General features: G+C 37.5%; 2 protein-coding genes across 7 annotated transcripts in view; both read left to right on the forward strand.

Moving 5' to 3' along the window:
- clmpb (CXADR like membrane protein b) overlaps nucleotides 1-15,302 on the forward strand; it is a 56,275-nt gene extending 40,973 nt beyond the window's left edge. For both annotated transcript variants that reach the window (XM_077611692.1, XM_077611693.1), the window contains exons 2-7: nucleotides 993-1,144; nucleotides 4,329-4,539; nucleotides 7,334-7,501; nucleotides 8,522-8,644; nucleotides 9,155-9,296; nucleotides 9,726-15,302. In XM_077611692.1, the coding sequence (XP_077467818.1) occupies nucleotides 993-1,144; nucleotides 4,329-4,539; nucleotides 7,334-7,501; nucleotides 8,522-8,644; nucleotides 9,155-9,296; nucleotides 9,726-10,062 (1,133 nt within the window). In that variant the 3' untranslated portion in view covers nucleotides 10,063-15,302. The remainder of the gene's footprint in view (nucleotides 1-992; nucleotides 1,145-4,328; nucleotides 4,540-7,333; nucleotides 7,502-8,521; nucleotides 8,645-9,154; nucleotides 9,297-9,725) is intronic.
- Nucleotides 15,303-21,487: 6,185 nt separating this feature from the next.
- Nucleotides 21,488-21,941, forward strand: part of gramd1bb (GRAM domain containing 1Bb) — a 55,791-nt gene continuing 55,337 nt past the window's right edge. For all 5 annotated transcript variants that reach the window (XM_077611164.1, XM_077611167.1, XM_077611168.1 and 2 more), the window contains exon 1: nucleotides 21,488-21,787. The gene's annotated coding sequence lies outside the window, so the exon portion shown is untranslated. The remainder of the gene's footprint in view (nucleotides 21,788-21,941) is intronic.

Genomic DNA, 21,941 nt, shown 5'->3' on the forward strand with positions numbered 1-21,941 from the left:
AAATGATGTGGCATATATAACAAGCTCACACAGCAATCAAAAATCTCAGGCAGCAAAAGAAGTGTCAGTCTGTTAATAATAATCGGACATAGGCTTTGTCATCATCACTGACTCGACAAAAAGCCTAATTGTCATCATACCCAGAAACTGCGTATAACGAAATTGGTACTAGTTGTTATGCATTGCAGAACGCAGATGTGTGGCGGTGGGTGGAGTTTCCTGTCTCGCACCTGCGGCCCATCCCTATAACCCTATTCATACATGGGCAATCCAAGAGAAGTGGGTTGCGATATTGCCTTACCACTTGCCAATTTGATATCTTGCCTCTTGACTGAATGCGCAAGTACGTGCAGAAACCTGCTGAAGTGGAAGTGTGAAGTGAATTGATATTTTATTTTTGTATAATGGTGAGATAGCGAAGCTTGGTGATATTGTAGTGCGACTGTAATCGGTGCCTTTGCAGTCTGTCAATGTTACCTTATGCAGTGCAAACTCCCACGAGCTTCCCACCGACCCATTTGCTCCACCAAAGGCCAATCAGAGCAAATTGTATTCAAATTAGATCCAGATGCATACTAAAGAGACACGGCACATATGCAAAAGAGCCCCAAAAGAACCAAATTAAGTAGTAGTTTGAAAAGTTATATTCTGGGCACTCCCAATTCAAATGGTTGTCCAAAAAAATGTTATTCAATGTATTATAATTAATTGAATAATACATAATAATAAAGAATATCATGTTATAACATTGGTTGGGCTTTATAAAGCTTATACCAGAATGCCTGAATGTCTCATCCTCTTCTAGACTGTAATTGAGATCCAGTATTTCAACTCTTTGTGTCTTCTCTCATAGTTTGATCTCACTACTGCCTTTTTTTCCCAAATAAATCCATTCTACCAGAAAAAAAATCTGTAACTTCTGTCCGGTGTCCTTTGTATAGTTGGAACTTGTAGCTGACCTGTATCTCTTCTGTTTCTCTGTTTTCCTTCAGTTCTCCTCAGTCCGCTGTCAGCAGGTGCCCAGACCGAGATGAAGAAGGTAGTTGGGGACAACGCCACCTTACCTTGTCACCACCAGTTCCAATCAACTGGGTCAATTGACATTGAGTGGCTGCTGCAGAAACCAAACTCCAAACAGAAAGTGGTGAGAAGATAACTTTATCCTCCTCTTCTAATGGAAAATGATTGTGTTCATCCTCCCTTTTTTATATTAACACCTTGGAATGTAGCTCATAATCTCTACAATAATATTATTGGAGATTTGATAGACTTTAAATTTTATGAACTGTAACCAAAATTCCTACTGATAATTATGTTGGCCTTGTAAGCCCTTGTACATTTTCCAACCAGTCATCTTAGAATTCTTGTCTTGATATGATAACAATGTTTGTCGGCTCCTATATTGTTTTGAACATTATGTTTTTGTTTTGGATGTTTGTTCTGAATGGGTAAAGAAAGAATTGTTTTGTGCAGTACTATTTAATATACATTGTGAAAAGTAGAAATGTCCCTATTTTAATATAATAATGTTACATTGCAGATACCGAACATTTCACAATTTTACGCGTGGAGTAAGAACTCCAAAATTGAAATCTCATAACGATAGAGGGGAAAAAAATACATTAAATTAAATGAAAAAGAATATCATTAAATTGGGGTTGTGGGGGGGATTAATTCAGTTCTAGGGGGATTTTTGAGCAATTTTGTTTATGCTGCAGGCAGCATATCAACATTAGCTTCAATGTTCGTGGTACTGAGTTCTCGACAAGTGACATTTTGACCCTTGTTAGTATATACGAACATATCATAATGAAATCATAATGAATGCGCTGAGAGCCAAATGCTGTCTCTGGGCATTAATTCTATCAACCTTATTTACTCAATTTCTTTCTTCCAAATTAGTACACGTTGATTTATGCCTGGCATTTTATATCAAATAGTGCATCTGTTCAATTTTACTCTTGGGCTTTGGCGGCCTAATGACATCATGAAATGCCCAAAATGTTGGAGAAAATGTATAAATAGATCCCTTTGGGCTACTAGTGCCTAAAATAGTTCTTATAATTGTACCATGTTAATTTTTACATAAATGTAATACCAATATATTTTATAGCAAAACAAGTTATACTTCATATCAAATAGGGAACATTACGTTAAATAGGTAACATTCATGGCAAACAAACCCATGTTGACTGTCCATTTTTGTGTTTTGTTAATGATTTTATTCTAATTATATTCAACCAACATCACTGAATAGAATGTATTGCACAGTGCATTGTCAAACTTTTTTTTTTTTTACAAAATGATGCCAAAGGGATTTAAAAAAAATAGATACTTTACAACTTTGAAGAAAGTTACAAGGTTGTTATTCCTTTCAAAGCTTGAGCGCTTGTAAATTTAGAAACTATCCAAACAGTGTGTCAAATCTCACAACCCTTCTAGTGGAGGAAAGTAATTTCAGATACACCCCATTTGGAAATGATTTGTTTATTTCCTGATCCATTGGCACATGGAAGAGAAACACAGCGAGATAGAAGAGAGCAGGAAGAGGACAGGAAGTCGTCGTCGAATTAGACTGTCTGTCTGAAGCGTTAATGATGCACGGGGGGAGGGAGCTGCCACATTGCGATGAATATTTAACGGGAAGATAACATTGAAGGCACCATTAATTAAAATCAAACATCTAAAATTTTGATTAGGCTGAAGACACTGTGCCTTTTAGCTAAATGAATAAATCATTCTTTTGTAATATCTGTGAGAGAGCAGCCATCCTGCAACATTTACCATCTCTTACTTTATATATGGACTATGTTTATTAGGGTCCCTAAGTGTCCCGTCCACAGGTTAGAGGCCATGGTCACAATTAATGATATACACTTCCTGATCACACCATTCGCTAGACCTGGCTAATGATGAAATATGGGAGTCCTATCATTTTTAAAATATTGCAACTTTTCAGGGTTATAATTTTCCACTTCTTTCAAGTGTTTTCAACATTATGATATTGGAAAACACCACAGAATTATCAGCAGAAGTTCTGTTTTTCTTTTTTAAGGACATCTTAAAATAGTAAAAATGGATACAAATTCGAAAAATATCGAGCAGTCACAAAACATTTTATCATTAAGCTAGATTCAGTCTGTTAAACATAAATTATACAAAATAAATAAAGGTCATATGTACAATATGTTAAAAGAAAAAGATGGAATATTATGAAAATAGCTTTAAAAAGAATGTTTTTTCCCCCTCTGCATTTGGGGGATAAAATCGCCCAGTCATCACCTGTGGTCACAGCAGGTGGCGCCTGTTTGGTCACCAGTGATGTACTGTGGCAACGGCACTTAGCAAGCCCCATCTGCAGATTCTCACTCACCCTGAGTAATAGGCCACTGTGGCAGCTGTGTTTGTGTTTGTGACCATTCATGCGGCCAGAATAAGAACCTCATAGAGAAATATTATTGGTAGAGATATGTATAGAGTGAAGAAAATCATAAAATCTTCATCGGTTAACTAAGACAAAAAAACTAACAACAGTTTCAGCCACATTTACAATTGTTTTACTCAACACACATGCATGAAAAGACTCAAAGTAGAGTGTCCAATGTAGAAAAATGACACCAAAATGAGATTTACTAAATTACTAACTAAGGAATTATTGGTCACAAGGAAAGCAAAAAAACAGTTTTTTATTTTTATTATCAAGATGTCCGATTAATTTAGATTGAGAGTTCTGACTGTAATGCTAATCTTTCAATGTCACTGATGGTGCTACACATCCAATCCTTTTAAGTGGGATAGCTGACAGTGATCATTCACCAGTCAACATGGATTGGACATCTCGCACCATCAATAGCAGACATGAGATAACATCTCATCACTCCCTGCATGTTAGATAGTCTGTCATCTCACTGTCTAGTTCTATTCTTTCCAATATGTATTTAATTTGGCTGCTTTGTGAAAGATGAATCAATTTAGATCAAGGAAGTTGGAGATAATCAGCAAGCATGTCATACAATATCAATTTAGTACAAAAATGAATACTTCATATCTTACTTGCGACGAGAAGGACGCACTTGTATTTCAAAGAGGTAGCTTTAAGCTGTTTAGGTGTTCAACACATTTTCATAATACAGGGTTTTAGGTGTAAAGATGTATCATATGTGTAGTAAACAAAAACACTTTTTTTTAACTAATATTAAAAAGGGGCGTTCTGTCTGTATGTGGTGGTCAAGTGGTTGGGGCCGAAATTTGCTTGTGTAGGTTAAAGCACAGTTTGCTAACCAACATCAAATAATGGTCTCTGATGTGTTCCTCTTCAATATTTCTAGTTAATTTCATTCTTCAGCGGACACGTCTACCTGTACAGCAATGAGGCAACAAGCACGGATGCCAGCCGCTTATCTTTTGCTGGGGAATACCTTGGGGGAGACGCCTCCCTGCTGATCAGTGACCTGCTGCTGACTGACTCGGGAGAGTACTACTGCAAGGTCAAAACAGGGGGGAAGTACCACTGGAGCCAAGTCAACCTCATTGTGCTGGGTAGGGGTCCTAACAGGATGCATGTACACACACGTGCGCACACACACAGAAATCATAAATGGATCATTAGCCTCGCACATTTCCTGAACCACTGACTATTCTAATGATTCAATTTGATTTAGACTGATTGATTGGATTCTTCTTTTACTTGTTTGATGAGGTGAGACCTGGAAGACAAATGAAACTGGATTGGCGCCAATCTTAACAAATGTGACTCTGCAGTAGTTTTGCGAAAATATGGTGACATCTATAATTACAACGGCCTTCACTTAAAGCAAATACACTGTAAGCTACTTAGGAAAATTATTTACACAAATTATGTGTGTGTGGAGGGAGGCGGGGTTCCTTGTTTGGTCTCCTAATCCTCAGCAAAGTCACCAGAGTCATTATTGTCTGTTTTGTCACTGTGTATTTTTGTTTTGCTCATTTTCCAAGCAGGTTTTAACTCTATCTCAGTGGAAATGTGTCTCGCTGCATGCTCATGGCTAAATAATTCTAAAGGACAAATGGTAAACGTGGGGAGTGGACCCTTCAAACTGGGCGCAATGTCCAACAAAGAGTGCATGAGATCATCTCAGTTAGGGTAAGCAGGCAATTTAATAAAACATCGTAGGAGATTAGTTCAGTCTGCTTTTATTGGTTTTCTAATGAAACCGTCTGTTAATCCTCTCACTCATCTCGTTTCCATAAAGAAATTTTATTGAGTTAGTGCCTCCGTTTTTACAAATTGCCCTGAGCTTTTGCAGTGGCACTTTCGATTGTGAGAGAGCCTGACATTTGCATTTGGTCAGGTTGTTTATTTGCCTGCCATCTGTGAATTGTGATTGCTCTTTCTAAGCCATTTTTCAAATGCATACCTATTTGCTGCTTTTAATTTTGAAATTTACAACTGAGTGCCTACATGGGTGCATGTTGTTCTGAGCCACTATTTGGCCGTCTGTACAGTATGTCAAACTGTTATTTATTCTTCAGTTGGGTGGATCTGACCCTAATTAAGATCTAAGGTGCACACCTCTATTCATTATTCTCTCTATATATTATTGTATAGTGTAGGATACTTCACTCTTTGGGAATATTAAGATTAGGTGTAGTTTGACTGTAAAATACCTAACTAATGTTAGGTGTGTTACAGTGTTAATAGAAAACATAATAAATACATTTTCTTTTCTCCCTTTGTGTTTAAATCTGATGTGCTTGTAAAGAAATCTCCTAAAAAATTTAGATATACTGAATCTTCCTCATAACAGCATGGCTTTGGCGACATGCTGCAGCTCTGCAGAAAAACAACCCCAGCCAAATGCAAAAAGAAAACACTATCGCTACAGTAAAGGAGAAAAAGACTGTTTAAAAATAGCTTGTCACTGATCTAAAAATACGCTGCTGGGATGGAAGCCGAGCTATTTTTGCTCTTTTTTTATGGCTCAGCAAAGCTGTCCAGTGTGTTTAAAGGCAGAAGCTGTGCATGCTTCAGCAGCATCCAGCTCTTTTCGTCTGTGTTCACTGTGTTGATATGCTAGACTGAAACCTTTTGAGCAGTGCCGAGGAGAAAAACCAACACAAATGAATATCATTCACAGCCACATTGATCAAGTCTCCATAGTCTCTGTTTAAACTCCCTGTAGTCTCAAACTGAGTTGTCTATTCAAGCAAATCAATTAACATAATCCCAATTGTTTGTCAAATATTTAACCCGCTTTATTCATGTATCTATGGGTTGGATGTGAGAGGAGAAAAATAGTTTAAGACTTGAGTGATGAGAGGAAACTGCAAGCATTCTGATCAGCTCACAAGAAAGTCTGGGAAATGGGTCGGTACTGGGTAACTGCAGTGAGCAAAATGTGTACAGTAAAAATAATTTACAGAGGTTGAGGGCATTTTTGTTTTATAGTAATGGGTAGAAATGAATTTATAGTTGGAATGAGCTCACAATCTCACTCCCTATCACACAAAACTGAATCACACTTTTATTTGGAGCATATTTACAGTATATCTGTGGAGTATGAAAGGCTGTATGTCTGTGTAAGTCCTGTGAGGTACCCTGTCTTCTGCCCTGAGTCTGTTTCAATAGGCTGCAGTACAAAAGATGAATGAGCTATTTTCTATGAAACAAGATATTATTTGGATTTGACTGGCATGCTATTTTTTTAAATAACATTTTTATTTCATTACTATCTGATACTTCATGGATCCAAAAATAAATTTTGATCTTTATGTACATTGCCAGATTAGTATTGCAAAGCAAAGCCCTAGCATTATGTGGAAATTGTTTGTTTTCTACATGCTTGTTGGGTTTTCTGCAGGCATTTTGGCTTCTTTCCACATTTAACAAACATTCATATTAGGATAATCCAGTCACTTGTGACCCGAATGAAGCTAAAATCTATAGAAATTGCACGCACCATACACAAACTGCACCATAGGATATATTGCGGGTGATTAATTCCTATTTTTAACACCAAAAGCGCAGATAGAGGCTTAAAAAAATATACACAAATTGACCAATTGAATATGAAATTTGTATGTAGACTCATACCTGTCAACCTCTGCCGATAACTGCCCTTATAAATGATTATGATTCCCCTTACAAACCCCCCCAAAACCTTACAAACACCGTACGAGTCGTACAGTGTTTGTAAGGTTTTTTGGGGGTTTGTAAGGGGAATCATAATCATTTATAAGGGCAGTTATCGGCAGAGGTTGACAGGTATGTAGACTCCATTTTAAAGACACGTGGAGGGTACTTATACTGTAAACCCAGTGATACTAACTATTTCTTCTCATTTCATTGGCACAGTGAAACCATCAAAGCCCAGTTGTAGGATGGATGGTGACCTCCTGGAAGGTAGCGACGTCAAGCTGAGTTGTAAATCCAGTGACGGTTCTGACCCCATTAACTACAAATGGGAGCGAGTTCTAGACAAAGGCAAAAGCCTGGGCAAACTGCCAAACCTGGCACTAATTGGTAGGTAAAAATAATTACATATCTTGAGTCACTCTGCTTGTCTGTAAAATAATTGCTGTTAATAATAATTAATACTGTGTGTATACATCTGTATGTATGAATATATGTGTATATATTTGTGTGTATATTTATATAATGCCAACATCAAATATACAGTCAGAGCTGCATAATAATTAAGTAGCTGAGCATTGTGCAGGCCAGTTGCATTGTCACAATTAGGCCAGTGATTCTGCATGACATGCATGGCTTTCCTTTGCACCCACTTGACAGTTTAAAAATTGCAGCACTTTTAATTAAGCATAGTCATATTAGTTTTTTTTTCTTTTAAGGTCAATTTCCACTTGGAACCCACAGGAATTTATATTAACATGAGGATTTGTCATGAACAAATTACATTATCCATGACATTGATATGATAGCTCATAGTCAAAGTAAATTATAAACACTCCATTATACAAGCTAATGTTGCAGTGCAGATTCTGCCATTTCCCCTTAAGCATAATTAAACAACATCTGTCTCTCAGTAGAAATGCAGACATTTTACAACATAAGCCTAAATAATAAGACACTTGATTCTAAGTTGGCTGCACATAATTCAGCATAATTGCCTTTTTTTAAATTGTTACTTTAGGTATTTTTTTCTTATGTTATTTTCCACAGCAAGAACTATGTTTAGCAGGTGTTTATAAATCTGAAAGGGCTTAAAGGAGATTCCTACCAGCTGTGAATATCATTGGGTTAAAGATATAAACTTTTTTACATGGTGAAATCTCGGCTGATTTTTCCAAGATTGTCAAACCTTCGCTAACTGGAGCAATTTCTCTCAAAATCACTGAGGTAATTGATATCGACCTTTTTGGTGCAAAACATCTTTACGAGGAATACACACTGCTGACACTGGTGTAGCTTGTGTGTACAGAGGTACAATTGATTGCCTACTTGACTTACCCATAGGGCCCATCACACCTAAACCCCCCTGTGTGACAGACCATAACTAATACTTTTAATCCCTGTGTCCAGATTTGAAGAACCCTGAACTGGTGACCTTGAGGAACCTCACAATGGACAGCACAGGTGTCTATAGGTGCACCGCTAGCAATGACGTGGGCGAGGAGAACTGCACCATTGAGGTCACAATGGAGCGTGAGTGTTCGGCGTTGGCAGCAGTTTGAGTGGCAAATCAGCGCGGCATTCACCTCACCTCCACCTGCCACACTGACTGATCGCTATTGTTTCAAACAACAGAAGGAAATGCATTTATTTCCCCCTCAGTGCTTCCACACTAACCCTTACACACCCCCAATGCACCACACAAGGGACTACTTTGAGAGTGCTTGTGGTTACTGGTCACCACCTATGCTCTAATGCGTGTGTTTCACTGTCACACGAATACATTTTGAGAGAGGTTAGGTATTTGGAGTCGTGTATAGAAATTGACATCTCTTGAGGATCTCCACAGATTGTCTGATTTACATAGTGATTCATAGTGAGTCTGATAACACTTTGGTTTGGCATTGACAATGACGAATAGAGAGATTATAAACATTAATTACTACTGTCTTAAAATATTGGAAAAAGACAATTATAATTTGTATACGGTATATATATGGTGGTACCTACAGTATGTTTGTAATAATATCTGTCTTTTTGCAGATGTGAGGGATATGGGAAAAGTGGCTGGCGCAGTCGTGGGAATTTCCCTGGGTGTGCTCATTGTCATATTAATCATCTGGCTTGTCTTCCAAACGAAGGAGAAAAAAAAGTATGAGGAAGAGGAAACCCCCAATGAAATACGGTTTGTTCTTCTTTTACACAAGCATTCTACGCGTCTTTGTTTCTGTTCGAACCGAAATGGTCAATTAGTGATTTTGATCACGATGGTGTGGACCTATGGGTTGTCCTCAATTAGTCGTCTCTACTCTTATAAACACTATGCTAATTCATTAAAGTGAAAAGAATAGTTGACTCACAGAGGTAAAACTGTATTTTTATTCTTTCAAGATTTTCCTTATAAACATGCGATTATTTGCTTTCTGTAGAAATAATTAACATGACACGGGAAGAAATGAGAATTGGTCACAATTTGGACAGTTATCCCCTTTTGTTGTCAGTGGTTTGGACGGAACTTGATACTTGAGGGGTCAACTGCACTTGAGAAGTTTCTCCTGCACGTGTATTTATTTCAATGAATATTCTTTATCTGTTTGTTTTGTCCCCCAACAAGGGAGGACGCAGAGGCTCCCAAGGCCAAGTTGGTAAAGCCAAACTCCTTGTCCTCATCCCGCTCCGGCAGCTCGCGCTCAGGTGCTTCCTCAACCCAGTCAATGGTGCACAACAGTGCCCAGCGTGGCCACCGCCCACGTCCACCTGCAATCGCAGCGCTCAAGGAAAATGGACAAGCTCCGGGCTTTCACCAGTCCCCTCCAGCCTACACCACAGTGGTGCCGTCCAAGACCCCCGAGCCCCCCATCACTCCCAAATACAACTCCAGGAATATGTCTGGGCCGACACCGCCAACCCTCATGGTCCCGGCCCAGACCAAGGCCTTTCAGACTGTGTAGGACTGAAAGATAATTCCTTCTTACAGCCATGGCAGACTCCCATCCCTACCCCCCAACCTTGCACCCCCTTCCCAAAGACTAAGACTCTTCTATAAACAGAAAATGCAACTAGTTAAAAGGATGTAATTAAAAATTCAATACTTAAAGTCCAAAAGTACTTCTAATGAATGCATACTTAAAAGGGAAAATATGAAATGCTTGCCCCCTACTGAATAACATAAAAGAAAAAAAAAGAGATCAGAGACGAGGCACTGTTTGTGTCTTTTGACTAGAGGAAGGAAGCACTCAGTGCAGCAAGCTGAAAGGACCCCCTAGTTGAGTGTTTATCTAATCAAAATTTTAGGCATGTAATGGAGCAAAGGGTTAGAGCAGATGAAACATTCAAAGTTGGATGACATTAGAAGTAGCGCCCTCCCACCATCAGATGTATGAGATGCAGACTGCCGATGTTTACTCCTCCTGCAGGAATATGATGTCATCTCCTTTCAGCACCTGGTCCAAAACCACTAGCCCCATTTGCCACCTCCTGGTTGACCCAATTGTGCCGAATTATGCAGCAGCCTGGCACAGCATTTCTGAGTATTTGTGTGTTTGTGTGTGTGTGTGTGTGTTTGCATCATCAACCTCTCATGAGGAACCCATAAGAAACCTACTTAAATTTCTTCATCTGACTGAGCAGCCAATCCGCTTTGCCCCCAGAATGGCCACCTTCAGGTATAAGGATGTAGCACGAACAGTAGATTAATCAGTGGAGTCTTGACCTCTTTTCTGGTATTGAATACCTTACTTCTATTAAATAAATATGATATACGAGCTTATAGGATGAAGGATTTGATTGAATATAGGGAATAGGCAGCTGTTATCTTTGAATGTTTTTCTCCTCAATTTTGTCTTGTTTTGATTTGAGTTGGTCTACCAGTTAAAGTTAACTTAATCATAATGAGAAGTGCCACCAATCCCTAAAATGGATGTTACTGTTGTTGATTTCATTATATTTTGTTGTACTTATGCATTTTATATATGAAACCAAAGGGGTGACCAAGAATGTGTGATTAGAAATGAGGATGGATGGCATTTTTTCTCCATTTCAAGTAAGGTATTGAATTAATGAGTACAATACCTTAATTGTAGATTCATATTCTATCTTCCTGATGTTTTCTTTAAACTGAAAGTCAAAATGTAGTTAGTTTGATGTTCACTTTTGCAGTATTGATTTAATCGAAAGCAATTGACACTAAAAAACAAGATAACAGACTAGCAGAGACTTTTGGAGATGCTTCAGGAAACAGAAGGTGCTGGTGGACCAGACAATCAGATAGACAATGGACAATGTTGTTTCATGTCGTTGTCGTGAAGACCTATGGTTAAAACTCAGTAAAACATCATTGTGTCATGATGTAAGCTTTGCAAGCTTTTCATTTTCAGATCAATGATTATATATAATTTTGATATTCTCAGAGAAGGTACAGTAGTGTGTGTGAGTAGCATGTATGCCTCGCCATTCTAAGGTCAAGGGTTCACTCCTCTGGAGTTTGCATGTTCTCCCCGTGCCTGGGTGGGTTTTCTCTGGACACTGCTGTTTCCTCCCACATCCCCAAGACATGCATGGTGGTCGACTGAACACTCTGATTTCCCCAGTTGTGTGACTGTAGGTTGTTGTTTGTCTCTATGTGCTCTGTGATTGACTGGCAACCAGTTCAGGGTGTACTCCACCTCCTGCCCATTGTTAGTTAGGATTGTCGGCTCCTTCACCCCACAACCCTTGTGAGGATAAGGGGTAGAGAAGATGAATAAATGATATCCTCAGCAATTTTTCATGTTCTTGGATCTACTTGCTGAAGAAGCATCAGATTAATCGTATCAAGATGGCACGCTACTCGTAGCATCAGCTTTTTGCAGCCCTGTGCTCTTCTTTGCTTTCCTCACTCTGACAACCCTGACATAATGCCATGAATTAGTGAAGATAACCCAAAGAAGAGATGAGGCTGACGTTTTAGAAACTATGGCGAAAAGGTGGCAATTAGGCCTGAGTGAGAAGTATGATGACTTCAGTTGTAAAGAGTGTCGATGGTATCATTGTCGGTCGGGTCTCTCAATGGGTCCATTTTAATGGAGTGGCACTCGATGGCTGTCTGCTTGAACCAGTGGGTGCTGGTGTGTTGTTCCATCCGTGCTTTCAGCCAATGAAATTTTTGTTACATTTGTAGACACAGACCTAGTGCAGTTTTATTGAACATAGCTTAAAATAGAGCAAGTAGCCTCTTTATCTATTGTGCCTTTGCAATACCTTCTTCCTTTTCACATTTTCTTTCTTTTTCTTATCTTCAGCACACCAGCTCAGAGGGTCAATAGGGGGATACTATATCGATGCTACTTTAATAAATTGCCTAAGTAAAAAAAAGGAGCAATTCTAGTGGGGAATTACACATTATTGCAAAGTACTGATTGTGACAGAGCAATCCCATGCTACTGGACAATGTACTGTATATTCTGTAAACAATATTGTTTTGTATTGTACATAAAGATAGATATAATCACATGATGTCATTTGATAAATAAGGATATGTGATGGGAGACTTGCTCGCTTCGCTGGTAAGAGTCAAACGTATAATCTGAAGGCGATAACATCCTTAAATGAATGTGAAGCTAAAATATAATAATAATTCATTTACCCAACTGAGAATTACATATTGTATCGATACAAATACGAGCATGGATTGCATCCATCATATAATCGGGGTTTCTGCTTGCGCGTTTGCCAGATAAACCTGGAATATGCTAAGATGCTTTCTTTTTCTACTAAGCAACCATAAATGTTTGCAGGTGCTCACAATATATAACTTTGTATTTATATTTTATATTTGATTGGTTTTCAAGAGTGGTTCAATTGATAGTTTGGAAGATAATGTCAGCTACAAAGGAACCTTCAAAGTACGCTGTTGAATTTGCATGGATTGTTCAAACTTAGTGTACCTAAATTACATTGGCTAAAACATCTTTGTTTTCATTTCAAATTAATTGGGAACCAAAAGGTTACAAAATCAATGATTTAAATATTTGACTACTGTAGATGAGTGCAACAAATGACTTTACTGTGGGGAAATCCCATCTGACTTGCCAGTGAAGGGAGAGGAGAGATGTCTTTTATAATAAACTAGACAGCAGTTCATATCTGAGCAAGGCAAGCTAATGTGTTTGCATCTGAATGTTCATGTGTGTGTGTGGGATTGACAGGAGTGTGTATTTCTAATTCCGTATTAGCCCACGGGCCACACCCACACTCTCCTGTTAGCCATTCAGCAAATGAGACAAAGGATCTAGCCAGGCAAAGTAGTCGTGATTTAACAATGACATGAATCCAGACTGGCATTATTTATTTTCGTTTGGACCAAAAATTCAATTGAAGCTGGCCTTACAAGTGGCAGCCATGTTTTTGCATGTGGGGGAGGGTGTGTTGAGACACGCATGTACATAATTCATAATCGGCCTTCATTCTTTTACATTTGGCCCTGGAGGCACTCATACAAGAATATTGTGCACTTGCAAAAATTACATTAAGTGGTTTGCAAGTCTTGAGATGTGTATCTCTTGAGCTAGATTCTGGTGCTGCATTCCAGACATCTGAGAATATATCACAATATATAATAATATCCCAATTGAAAGCCCTAAGGTCAAATATCAAAGCAGAACGGCATTGCTGTGTGGCATTAGAGTAGGTCATTATATTCGAACAGTGTTGTGCATTTGAGGTTGGAAATTCTGTTTTTATGCAACCTAATTCTTGACCTTTTAGACAATTCCAGCTGTGCAGAAACCAAGTCCACAAAGGCAATGATTTGGATCACTTTAAAAGATGACATTTCTACAATGACTCCACATAATCTGATGTAAGGTCCTCTTTAGAAGAACAGAGGCAACCTTCACTACTACTCTCAACTGATCCCGATAATTTTGTCTGTAGGTTTTCATTGCACCAAATAAGACAGATACTCATGCACAATTCTTCTCCCTCACAGTCAGTTTTATGATTTGAATGTCTGAATGTTTGATTATGTATTAACTAATGGAAACGGTGATGCATACAAACATACACTAGCAGTATCAACACGCCCGTTTGTAGAGACAGCCATTGTATTTTTACAATGGCATATCTTCCAATATGGTGGTTGTTACAAGAGTATGTAGGCGCAGTGTAGTGCTGGGAATCAGGAAGAGCTTGTTTTTTTTTGTTTTTTAATTCAAATGCAAGTGATATCAAGCCAAGGCTCTTGACATTGAAATTCCCTCTGCCACTGATGAAAGCTACAATAGCAACAGTGATGGTGGAGGCGGTAGAAGGGATGTAAGTCTTCCAGCTGTTACATCTCCAAGCGCTTGACTCAGGTGGTAGATCCCTGACTTCATACTCCCATGTGTCACTTTCTTTTAAGAGATTTCCATTAGCTCTGTAGAAAATAGAGGCCACACACACACACGCACGCACACATGTATTATCATCTTTTAGAACAGTATTCTATCAACAGTGGATGTGTATTGTCTCATCATCAACACTCTAGTGTTAGGTTAACATGTGTTGTGTGATAGCCACAATGTGTTTGTTTCTTTTAAGAAATCTTATTTCTGACTTTAGAGCAGAGCAAAAATCATGCTCAGACTTTTGGGTTTTGGAATGTGTGCATTTTACCTAAAAGTGACAAACGGTGCAGAAGTCCCCCTGGAAAAAAGGGGGATGTGAAAGGACCTGCATGTCATACGAAACGGAGCAAACGAATGAGAATGCTTTGCTTTGATGTATCATACATGTATTTGGACAAGGAATTATAAAAATTAAAAAAAGACTATGTAAATATATTCACCGAAACATTTATGGAGTATTATTTTTTTGATTATTATTTTTATCCATGTACTTAGCACTTTTGTGTATGCTACGCTCATCGCGGGCCTATGTGGGATGTGTGCAGTCAGCTGGTTCTCCTCGACAACATGGTTTAAGCGTCAGGAGCAGACGTGCTTGCCACAGCGTTACTGAAGGGGACATGCAAGTCACTTTTGTTTCCTTTGGTGATCATCCAGTTTTGGTTTTTTTTTCTAAAGATGTTTGTCTTTGAGTAACCATGCAGAATTAGTTTGACCGGTGACAAAACAATCCATGTAAATATCACTATTTTAACAAATGTATATTTTTACGACTTATGAGTTGATACTTTTCATTTGCAAATAAAATATTCAGTGGCAACCTACTTTGTCTTGTGCAGCATTATTTTATGTCGAACACCATGTCAAGTCAAAAGAATGTCTAGAGTTTGCTAACAGTTGCAATCATGTGTGTTGTATGGACCGTGAAACATGTTCATTAGAGGCATCCCTTTTGTTCATTTTAAATGAGGCTAGTGGTGTTCCTTTTAATTAATTTAAAGTAGAGTCATACCTGTGTTTTTGTTGGGCTTCACAGCATTTTCTCTCATCTTAAAACTTTATGTCAACAGGAACAAAATATCCAGAAAGACTACTCTCCAAATAGGTAATCTCTCACATTTCAATTTAAATGTTGTATTTGTTTATTCATAAAATGTTAATTCCGTATTGTTCAGGTAAGTTCTGATACAGGCGAAAACATATAAAGAAATAAAAAAAAAACACTTGGTAAAGGCAAAAACAAACTGAAAAACTTTACATTCTTTATGTAGTATTGTATTGTACTGTATTATATTGTTGAGGCGCTTACGGAGAATTGCATCTTTTTGTGTTCATTCACAGCAGTAATACCACAAGACAGCCTTGTCTTCTATATGGAAATCTTTTTTTTAATGCAGCATGTATTTTGATACAAACTCACATTCAAGACCAGATCATTTTCTTATACTGTCAGCTCCAGGCCTCCATTGTTCCACATGATTGGCCATGTGTGACAACAGCATTATAAACACACACACACACACACACACACACACTAATACACACTGAAAAAATGCATACATATGCTGTAGTGCTATCATCTGCTAACAGCTGCACTATGGCAATTTATTGCAGACTGTTTTATTTAGCTCATTTTGTGAATGTTGGGAAATATAAAATAATGTTGCAGATGGTCCATATCACCAGTAACCATGTATTATGGGAGTGCTACAGTGTCTGTTGTATACTTTTGTGAATTGGTTTGAAAAACGGACAAGGCCCAGCCAGAGAGAGAGTTTATATTTGTTTGAGGTTAAGTCATTTCCCCCAAAAATAAAAGCTTTATGCTTTTATATATTAACTTCCCAAACTATACACATAGTTGTAAATAATATGTAGCCAGTGGTTGCCACTATATGACTTTTCTTATCAACTTGTCATTGTTTATATTTTTTTACTATGTACCCTTATTTTTAAGCAACTGCTAATGGTAAAGGGCTTTTATTTTATTTCATTCATTTCCATTCAGGGATGTGCAAATAGGGTTAAAACAGACTTGCGATCACTTAATTTCTCTTTTCTATTTTGCTTCATTTCCTATTGGAGTCGTTTTTTTTCATCTAGAGATTATTTTACCTCATAATTTAGCAAAGTTTGTGATGTCTAAACAGACTGTAAATAGCTTTTATGATACACAATATTGCAATCTATTGGAGGTGAGATGTATCAACGCAAATGGAGCCTGTAGTGAGTGCCCTTATAAACAATTCAATATAATGAACACAGTAACTCAGTTTAACTGTCCCACTGAAGACAAACCAATGTGAAGAGACGTCCTATGAGAGGCTCCATCACTGTGTATTTTTTTTCTTCCAAAGGCTTCATTGGTGGATGGCCCCAGCATAGCGCATGAGTGGCTTTGCTTAAGGCGTCCTCTAGTGGAACCAGATGATGCAGCCAAAGGGAATTTATTTTGAATTTACTGTCATTGGACTTTACTGAACATGGATTTTATTTCCAAGATGTAATGGATCAAATAGATAGCTAAAAATAAGGTGCTTTCCAACAGTTCTGCAACTGGACTCATGTCTTTGTTGATTGACAGCCTTATAATAATTAGTGTCATGTTAATGCTGTTTACAGGAAATGTGATGTAGCACAATGGTAAACATGACCCTATGTCAGTTCTTTTGGAACAGGTTTCAACAATGCAATTTTAAATTATATCATGTATTTGTATGTTGAACATGATTTGCCAATTTTTCTATTCTATTTTTGTTCAAAATGTTCTTTATAATTGGGGTGTTTTTTGTTCTTGCAATTTTAATCCAATTTTCAGCATAGCTGAGCTTTCTTTAAAGCACATCATTGATGAAACCTTGAATCTATTCTGGAGCATGATTGTGCAAAAACAGTGGGAGGGAGACTGGCGGTTTAACAGAATCCAAAGCATAAAGCCTAACATGAAATACTTGACATGCGGATTGGTTTCTTGATCTTTTTCTCTTCTGACATCCCAGACAACGTAAGGAGGCTTCTTGTGATCTTCTTGTGTCTCTTTGACAGATTACATGGCTCAAGGATGGCATTTTGTAACTTACATTTTTAATCATTTCATTTTTTAAAGAAAGCTGCCAGGCAGAGGACAATTCATATTGCTCTGAGATCATATAATAATGTGTGAAATTGTGAAATGAGAAAATCCTAACATGACACACAAGATATTATCAACTCTTTATCTTTTTTCTTTGTGTTTTTCTTCTTCAGGAGGATAGGAAGATTCCATTTCCCTCTGTAATTTGGTAGGTATACTCAAAGGTAGTAGTTAATTCATCTTTTAGGCCAGATTAATTAGATTAAATGCAGCTTTTAATTGCTATATCTGATTTTTTTCATGGACTGTTAAAAATGAAATTTGATTTCAATCCCGCTCTGGCCTTCCTGTGTTTCCAATTTCCTCCTATATCCCCAAAAGATGTGTAATATGCTAAATGAACAGTCCAATAGTGTGTGTTTGGATGGTTGTTTGTGCATAACTGACAGTAATTTCTATAGCAATGGAACAGGGGACCCGATAAAACAACATTCTCCAAAAATATGCCTCAAACTCATATCTCTTATTATCATTTTATATGCCATCACATCGAGAGATTACACCACTGCAGTCAATTTATGTGGCAATCATTGCCAAAAGACTCTCCAATGGCTCCTTTATGGCTGAACTCTTTTGTCTCTTTGTGTTGTGAAAATATTTCTATAGCAGCCACGGCAAACTGCTGATTCCTTAACAAGCGCCCCATTCTATAAATGAAAGGATATCATAGAAATTTTACAAGAAAAACACAGTAACAGTTTTACCATTGTAGTTAGTTGGGTATGTGGGCAAGGTCCAATCAACAGGCATGTTTGTGTGAGACTGTGAGTAAAGATGCAATTTAGCAAAATCAAGGTAAGTCGTGGACATACTGCAGTGTACTCAAATTTAAATTAAGAATGTTAATTAAAATTAAGTAGTTGTACAATCATTGAAAACTTGAATTGAATCTTAATCAAGTCAAGTGCAATTCTTGCATTCAGTATCATGAGATTATTTCCTTGCTGTACAAAACTCAGTAAAAGATTGCGCTACATTATGATTTATATGAAACACAATCGTATCATACCCTTTTTTACTTAAATTTTATCTGGAGCATGGGTGGATAATTTAATTCTGTCAGTTGTATGCACTTGGCTGAACATTCTTCATCGAACAGGGTCAAGTTAGCCTCAGACTGCCAGTTGCTGATTGCCTCCACAAATAGATGAAGATCTCAGTGGAGGCAGCAGGGCTTAAATAAGTAACAAATACTTCCCAACTAGTTTTAAAACACCTCACAACCAAAGAAGTGTCTTTGGGTGTTTTATCGCAATTGAGTTATATATCCAGCTTTGTGGTGTCAGAAAGACTCCCGTGAATCCATTAACAAAGGGCATACCACAAGGCTTTTCAAGAAGTAGCAACTTTGGTTAAAAGCTGTATAATGCAAATTTGACTGACAATGTATCCAAATTGACTCAGTCAATGAGCTTCTTCTTTCTTTTTATGAAAAAAACAAAAGCTCCGCAATATCAGCTAGTGAACATATCTAATTAAGCCATATTTGATATGGCAGATGAATTTGTGGTTTAAATAATCTGTGTCAGTTTGCGACTGTGACTGGTTCTGAAATGCTTTTCTTGAATTTTTTATGTGACAGTGGAATTGCTGCGTTTGCACACTAATGAGGGTGCAAGTCAAAGTCGTGACTACTGAATGAGAAAGCTCAGTTTGGGAATTGATCTTTTTTTCGCCCTGGAAAAGCTCTGATCAACATGTTGAAAAAGAGCCTGATGATGCGTTTCCACTCTTCCGCTACCTGTATTGTTTGAAAAACTTCTTACTGGGGTTATTTGTGGTTGAAGAGAAATGTTTCAGAGAGACATGTTGAAAAATGTTATGTCAAATGCATTGTTTTAACTTTTTGGTACTTGTTTGCAAAAATCTGAGTTTTAGATTAGATGTTTAAGTAAAGTAGGGCACATGTAGCAGACCTTGAGTTTAAGAATACTATTTTAACATTGACATTATGTCATTACGTGTTGTATATCAACTCTTACTCTTAATCATCAACTGCTGCAATAAATTATAATTGTAATGTAAAGGTAATGTCAAAGCAAAGGTTTATATATATATATATATATATATATATATATATATATATATATATATATATATATATATACACATATATATATATACACACATACATATACACACATACATATACACATATACATACACATATATATATATATATATATACATACATACATATGTATATATATACATGTGTATATATATATACAAATATTGTGTGTATATACATACACAATATTTCCTGTGGAGCTGCAGCAAAGCATTTTCATCTAGGTTACATTTTAATTTTAATCCGCTGTGTGCTGCAAATAACTGGCGTTCGGCTCATAATTCATTGACCGTATAAGAAATCCAGATGATAAACTGCAATGGCAGTTAAGCTCTTTGCAAGGTAATTAGATTCATATAATCCAAACAACAAAGGCCATAATCCTGTTTGAATTTACTGTGTTTTGTTGGTATTTAACTGGCAGACCAGTTAACAAAATTCAGCCAGAGAGATTATAAAAACTGAGCCCTTTATTGGATCGCAAACCACAAGTTACTCTGCATTATGTTATGCCATATGTGATAATTATGTGTATGCCATATGTTTTAGCAAAGTGTGTGTGGGGGGGGGGGGGGGGGGAATCTGCTGTTTAATTGTGTTCGGTCAGTTGCATTATTACTCAGTTTGTGTTTCATTATTTTAAAATGTCCGGAAATAATCAGGCTGCTAGATAGACTCACCTCCGCCTTACAGTTATGAGATCAAAGGTTCACTCCTCACTGGGTTTCTGACCTTCCTGTGTGGAATTAATGTTCCCCCTGCGTGGGTTTTCTCTGGGTACTCCGGTTTCCTCCCACTTGTGATCTGTCAGGTCAATAGTCCTCAAAACAATTAAATGTCCTCGGGGCCAGCTGCAGGGGGAAGTGTCCTTGATAACATTATACTGAGCGATTAATGTTTCACATATACATATAATGATTAATATTCCACACATACATATAATGATCAATGCGCACATATATAATAATATCCCAGAATAACCCCAACAGCATCAATGAATGATTGTCCTGCCAAATTAGGGAGTCCCCCACCTGCTGCCCATATTTGGTTCAGATTGCCTCCAGCACCCTCCGTGACTCTTGTAAGAATAAGCGGTAGCGGACTATGAATGTTCAAAAATATTGTGTGTAGTTGACATTGTGTTCGGGTACTGATCAACTAAAGCTCTGGGCCTGAAATATCCCTGAGGGCATTTCCTTTGAGTGTGACCTTGATTAATCTCTCTTTCTCATTTTTGCTTGAATTAATATGCAGGATCAAGAAAAACCAATGAGTCGCCTGAGTTGTGGCTCAGCAAAGCTCCCCCACTTATTTCTTAGTTCACACTTTAGTGTCCTGTTAATTATCCACCAATGAAAAGTAGACACTTTAAATTAATAAGCCTATTGAGTAAATGTAAATGCTATCCTGTAAAGGCCTGTGACTAGGCAAGCAAGGAAGTGTGAATTATTTTAGGACAGTTTAGTATATCAGATTTCACTAAATTAACCAGCCTTTTCACAGTGCAGGAACAGATTTTTTTAATCCGCTTGTGTGACCACCATATGAAGTCATGATAATATCCTTATTGTTCTCTTTAACTTCCCACACACTCAGATGCCTACAGTTATATTGTGTGTAGCTCTAAATGATCACAGACTAATGTTTTAAATTACACTGTAAATTCAATTGTCATTGTCATGCAATCTTTACTATCCTGGATGAATGTTGTTGTTTTGTCCACATGGTGGCAGAAAAACTTCACTCTCGTTCGACATAGAAATGTCAATGCATTCAGAATACACCAATCACATTACAGGTGTTTTCAATTGGGAGCCAGCACACAGCTGGGTTAACCCAAAAAGAAGTGTTGCTTTTCTACGTAGCTTTTTCTTTCTACTAAGCTGTATTTTGCATTTCTAAAGATCTGCAGGGTTACATTATTCAAAGGTATTCATCAGGAAGGTGCACAATTTTCCATGAATCATCATGAAGACATTCACAGTCATGTGGAGAAAATATGGCACAAAATGTTTGTTTGCCATGTGTACTGGACAGCCCTCCACAACTGATGAGAAGGAAATGGCTCAAGAGGCTAACTGAGCTACAAGCTGCAGGAATTTCTAGTAAGTACAAGCTTTTATACAATAATATCCCATCTTCCTAACATGTAGGTACTTATGCAAAAACAAAGAGTTAAGTTTACTGAGATGCACACTCAAGCTTGATATTTTACTTCCTTATATTTTAGATCCTGGAAATTGAGATAGTCTGCCTAAA

Source organism: Stigmatopora argus, chromosome 10 (assembly GCF_051989625.1).
Source record: "Stigmatopora argus isolate UIUO_Sarg chromosome 10, RoL_Sarg_1.0, whole genome shotgun sequence".
In the NCBI taxonomy this organism is placed as follows: domain Eukaryota; kingdom Metazoa; phylum Chordata; class Actinopteri; order Syngnathiformes; family Syngnathidae; genus Stigmatopora; species Stigmatopora argus.